Consider the following 5,804-nt stretch of genomic DNA (forward strand, 5'->3'; position numbering starts at 1 on the left):
ATTACATGAAATATGCTAGAATGTACTTAACTATTACTTTTCTTATGGTAACTATTTACTATTTATTTGTAGAGACACAGCAATTCTTTAGCTAGTGATGAATTTACTACTGTTCGTCGGAACCTGCAGACACAAGGCCTGGAAGTTGACAATGACTTTGTATGCATTTATTTCTGTTTGAACCATATTTTTACATACAGTCTTTGTGTACCATTTATTTCTTATTTAAAGTCTAACTTGAAACTAATAAAGGCATTTTCTTGATAAATTGAAAGTTAAATAACTTCAAAATTTTATTTGAGCTTTCTTGAACTTTTGCAGTGATTTTATATTAAAAAGAAAAAAAAAAAATTCATAATTTTTCTGTATGATTTTCAGATTAGAGAAACATGGTATCAAGTATTTCGAATACATTTCTTTAAGAAATCCTTAGCCACAGCTCAGCATTGCAAAAGAGGATTTTATTATTACCAGAAAGGATTTCAAGATTCGGAGGTAAATATAGGCATCTAATGCCATTCTGCTGATTCAATCTTGATTTCATATTCATTGCAGGTAAATTGAATTTTATGGGATCTTGAATAAGTGTACAACTATTATTTGCTTTGTGTACTGCAAATGGAATGAATACATCGTTTTATTTCATGCATATTACCTGAAATATAGTGGATTCAAATTCTGGCACAAGGCCAGCAATTTTAGCGGAGGAGTTAAGTTGATTATATCAACCGCAGTGTTCAACTGATACTTATTTTATCAACCCCCGAAAGGATGGAAGGCACAGTCAGCCTCAGCAGAACTTGAACTGAACATACAGACAGACAAAATACTGCTAAGCATTTTGCCTGGTATACTAACGATTCTGCCAGCCTGCCAATTTTATTACATGAAATATATTAATTTTCAAATACAAAACAATTATAATTCCATAGTTTTTCTTTTATTTATTTAAAAAAAATTTTGTTCTTGTGTAGTAAATTAAGTGGTATGCATAAAGTATATTTGTTTTAAAAGTGACATGACTGTATTTTTGGAATTTTTGACCTGCATTAATATAAAAATATCTCTATAAGTGAATGTTTCTAATCGATTCCTACTGTTAACAGTACACATACATAGTCATGGTGGGTAAATGACAGAATTGTAGTGCTGGAGAAAATGTCTTGTGGTATTTGGTTATGTTCTGAGTTCAAATCCTACCCAGTTACACTTTGTCATTCATCCTTCCTGTGACGATAAAATAAATAATGAGATTAATATAATCAATGGCAGTGTCCTAACATCGCCACTACAATGACTGGAAGCAGGAAAAGAATAGAACAATCATCATAGCTAGATTATTACAATGCAATGTTCAGTAAAAATTAATAGGAATGTCTCTATTGTTTTTTCTTTTTAAACTTTCAGCTTCAGTGCCACGATGTCGTACTTTTTTGGCGATTCCAACGTATGCTGCAGACAACCTCCAATGCACTTAGACAGCAAGTGATGAATAATGAAGGTAAGCATTTAATAATGTAGAAACAGGATGCTTTTCATTGGTTTTCTGTTTCAAATGTGATTATAAGCATCAGCATTCTTTTCTTCTTTTTAAAGACTTCATTAGAAATGTAGATGATTCTTGTTGAACATTATCTAAACACAAAATCTCATTTGATTGTTTGATAGGGTAGCCTCACAGCTATGAGCTGCTATTAATATTTTCCCATGAATGTGAATGAAACTCAAACACCATAAAATATTATAGTGCTCATAATTTTTATATGGATATATGATATATTAAATCGTGTTACTATCATATATTTATTGTTATAAATCTGTTGGTGATATCTAAGGGTAAGTAAGATACAAGTAGTTGGCTTCAGACCTGTGATAGATTATTTCTTAAAAGTTGTAAAGGAAGTCTGGCAAGTATGGGAAATAACTCTGGTATTCTATTTTTTTTAGATGATCTGCAAAGCATTGCTTTCATATTACTTGCTTAGATAGCGATAAAATAACCATTGAATAAAATGTATAAGATTGTGCATTGATTGGCATAGGAAAATAGAATTGTTTAGAGAATGACTAATTCGGATATACTATTTGCATGGAGAAAGAGCAGTTAAGTTAGGGTTAAAATATTTAATGCTAGGAGAATGAAAAAAACTAACAAGAATTAATCATCATTATCGTTTAACGTCCATTTTCCATGCTGGCATGGGTTGGACGATTTGACTGGGGACTGGCAAGCCAGGAGGCTGTACCAGGCTCCAATCTAGTCTGGCAGTGTTTCTACGGCTGGATGCCCTTCCTAACGCCAATCACTCCAGTCAGGCGGCACTGGCATTGGCCACAACTATAATTTCCATTTTTGATTGCGATTTTTGATTTTACTTGACTCAATAGGTCTCTTCAAGCATGGCATGTCGCTCGATGATTCAAACAATGAAATCTTAACTATTTATAGTCCATTGGATGATGATATTTCTCTTACATCTTACTCTGCTCTGTGTTATGTTTATTTTTTATAGTAAGTTCTCTTATACTGTATGATAAAATATACGATGTGATGTGTATTTTAATAGACACTAAAATCTGACCACCAATATTTCAGATATTTGCAATAACAGTGGAAAACAAATTATTTAAAATATAGTCCATCTAAAATATTACTTGTTTGATATGGTTTGATTTGAATTATCTATCTGGTTAATTTTTTTTCTAGCTCGACGCCTTGAACGAATTGTAAAGAACATATTAGAAGATATGTCAGAAGATAAAGCCCAGTTGAAAACTTTGATTACTGGTAAAAGGGTTGATTTGGCAGAAGAGCTCAGTAAGTAATTTTCTTTCAAGAGAACAAAATGTTTGTGCATGTTAGCAGGTTTTGAAATCTTTTTGATGTCTTTAAAACAATTTCCTCATTTATAGAATACAATCAAAATGTTTTTTACCTTTCCCTATTTTACAATTTCTACATTGACTTTCATACTGCTAAACTGATTCAGTTTCACATATTTAAAACTATTCACTCGAACCATCTTGCTCTGTATATATTAAACTGTAAAGACAGTATTTTCATTTGAAAAATGTATCACTCAGAAACTCTTAAGCTTTGCACCCTCATTGATCCTTCAAACAGAATATTAACTGTACTAAACTTTCCACTTCAAAAAGGCTTAACCATTTAGCATTTAAACCTGGCATATCTGACCCAGTATTCTACCTGTTTTATGCTTGAACTGACCAGATCCAACCTTTCACATCTACCCTACAATGTCTTTCTATGAATAAAACCATCACATCATCAAAATCTCAAAACCACATGATTAATTCAAGACAATGTGAATAAAAACACATTACATTACTCTGAGTAGTCTGAATGCTAAAGGGTTAATCACCAATTTAGAACTTTTTGGTGAATCTGCCTTATGAATTCTCATCAAATGTCTATATTCCTCTATAGATTCTGTACTGAACAACACATCATTATCTTGGAGTTTTAAGCCTTCATTTCACAGATACAGTAATAGATTGTATTGCTGTATTTTATTTCATTCTAGTATAATTTAATTTAAAAATCTTCAAATGCTTTTCATCTTTCTGGAGTTTGATAAAGTTTCAATTACATACTGAAAATTATTTCAATTGATTGTAACCTTCAAATTTGTGGTCAGTTTCTCATAGCCCTCTGAGAGGCCCTTCACTCAATCAGCAAAGTTACTTTCATCAATAATCAATACATTGTAATTACAATACATTTTGGTTCTAGATTTAGGTTCTATTGTTATAACTATCCCAGTGATAATTTTATAAGATTTTTAATTTGTATAATCATCATCATCATCGTTTAATGTCCGTTTTCCATGCTAGCATGGGTTGGACAGTTCAATCGGGGTCTGGGATGCCAGGAAGCTGCTCCAGGCTCCAGTCTGATCTGGCAGTGTTTCTACAGCTGGATGCCCTTCCTAACGCCAACCATTCTGTGAGTGTAGTGGGTGCTTTTTATGTGCCACCGGCACAGGGGCCAGAGGAGGCTGGCAATTTCCACGATCTTTAGTGTTTTTTACATGCCACCGGCACAGAAGCCAGTCAAGGCGGTGCTGGCATTGGCCACGTTCGGATGGTGCTTTTTACGTGCTTTTTACAATTTCCATTTGATTTTCATTTTGATGTTGATGTATTTGACTTAATAAGTCTCCTCAAGCACAGCAGGTCACCCTACGATCCAAGGTGCTTTTGAATGGGCTGGGGCTGGTTATGTGAAACTGGTGTAGGATACAGCCGTGAACAAATTTGTGCCTGGAATTTGTCAATAACTTTGATCTTGATAAAAATATTTAAGAGAATATCACTTTAATCATCTTTAAAAGGTCTATATTTATTCTGTTGTTTTTCATGATATTTGGTCACTTCAAAATAACAGAGAACAATATATGATTTTGTTGCATTGATCATTAGATAACATCTTGTTGCTTTATTGTATAATGTTTATCATTCATGATAAAGTTAATTTAAAGTGGTGAATAACCTTTAAAAAACCTACTTTCTTGAAATTTTAGAATTTTAGAATTAGTTACATTTTTGTATGCAGCAATTACTTACACAAATTTATTTTTCATTTTTCAGAGCGAGTGCGTCAAATTCAAGAGAAACTGGAGGAGTTTATACAAGCCTTGAATAAGGAGAAATGATGTTAACTCACTTTAGTTATAGCAAGTTGCTGTGTCTATTTGCTTTTTTGGTCTCATTGTGAGTGTTGCACTGTTAAGGATTGTTTCTATACATAGATGCAACTGCTCAGTGTATATGGTGCCTGTCAAGTGGACACTTTACCACTTGTGTTTTCTAGGCCTTTGGCTATGTACCCTAATGTGAACATATCTTGAAATGTTCATTGAACATACTTTTTGTCTTAATGACAAAATTATTGTAATGTAATTTAAGCAAATTTCTAAGCAAATGATGGAAATGTATAAATAAACCGTTGAACTTTTGAATTAGATGAAAGATCATTATTTTGTGCAAGCTAACTTTGAAGATTGATGTTTGAAAGAAATTTCCTTTTTAGATTTTATCTTCATAAACATCTTGACTGTGATATAACAGCCAGCACTGCTTCAATTTGGTTTTCCATATGGTTTCCTCATGCAATACTTCCTGCATTATCCAAACATTTCTTGACAATTTCTGAAGACATTGTATATATTTCCTTGTTTTAGTTAGAAAATGTCTTAGTTAAGACTTGGTAAAAGCAATGCTTCATATTATATCTTTAAATTTTCAACCTTTATTATAAGTCATTAGTTAAGAATGTTTAAATATTGTTCTTTAACTTTGTTTCAGTTACTAGCTCATCCTATCTTAATAGGTGGCTTTCAAAAGCAACTAGTTTCAGTATTTGAATATCTTCGCTCTAATCATAAGATGTTTGGATATTTCATTGCAGAGAGAAAACACAAGTTTTTTTTTTGTTTGTTTGTTGGTTTAGAATAAGAAATTGATAATCTTATAGATGAAGATCATAAATCAGCCAAAATTACTTTTTCTGCAAGTTGATTTTTAAATTATATTAAAGCTGTCATTTAATACATCTTTTTTAATATTTGTTGTTATTCTAGTCAATTTATCTTTTATCAGTTATGTATAATTTTTAACCTTTTAGCATTCAGATTATTCTATCAAATGTAACACTCATTTATTCACATTTTTTCAAATTTATCTTGCATTATCTTATAACTTTGAGATTTTGATGATGTGATTGTATATTTTTAGACTAACATTGTAGGGTAGGCATGAGAGGCTGGATCTGGCCAGTTTGA

At 31.9% G+C, this 5,804-nt stretch overlaps 1 protein-coding gene across 6 annotated transcripts in view; it reads left to right on the plus strand.

Annotated features, from left to right (window-relative positions):
- Positions 1-5,573, plus strand: part of LOC106875919 (dynamin-like GTPase OPA1, mitochondrial) — a 77,926-nt gene extending 72,353 nt beyond the window's left edge. For all 6 annotated transcript variants that reach the window (XM_052966380.2, XM_089349161.1, XM_052966381.2 and 3 more), the window contains 5 exons: positions 73-159; positions 379-495; positions 1,408-1,501; positions 2,708-2,818; positions 4,612-5,573. In XM_052966380.2, coding sequence (XP_052822340.1) covers positions 73-159; positions 379-495; positions 1,408-1,501; positions 2,708-2,818; positions 4,612-4,676 — 474 coding nt within the window. In that variant the 3' untranslated portion in view covers positions 4,677-5,573. The remainder of the gene's footprint in view (positions 1-72; positions 160-378; positions 496-1,407; positions 1,502-2,707; positions 2,819-4,611) is intronic.
- Positions 5,574-5,804: the final 231 nt, after the last annotated feature.

The sequence above is a fragment of the Octopus bimaculoides genome, chromosome 3 (assembly GCF_046866305.1).
Source record: "Octopus bimaculoides isolate indiv1 chromosome 3, ASM4686630v1, whole genome shotgun sequence".
NCBI lineage: Eukaryota > Metazoa > Mollusca > Cephalopoda > Octopoda > Octopodidae > Octopus > Octopus bimaculoides.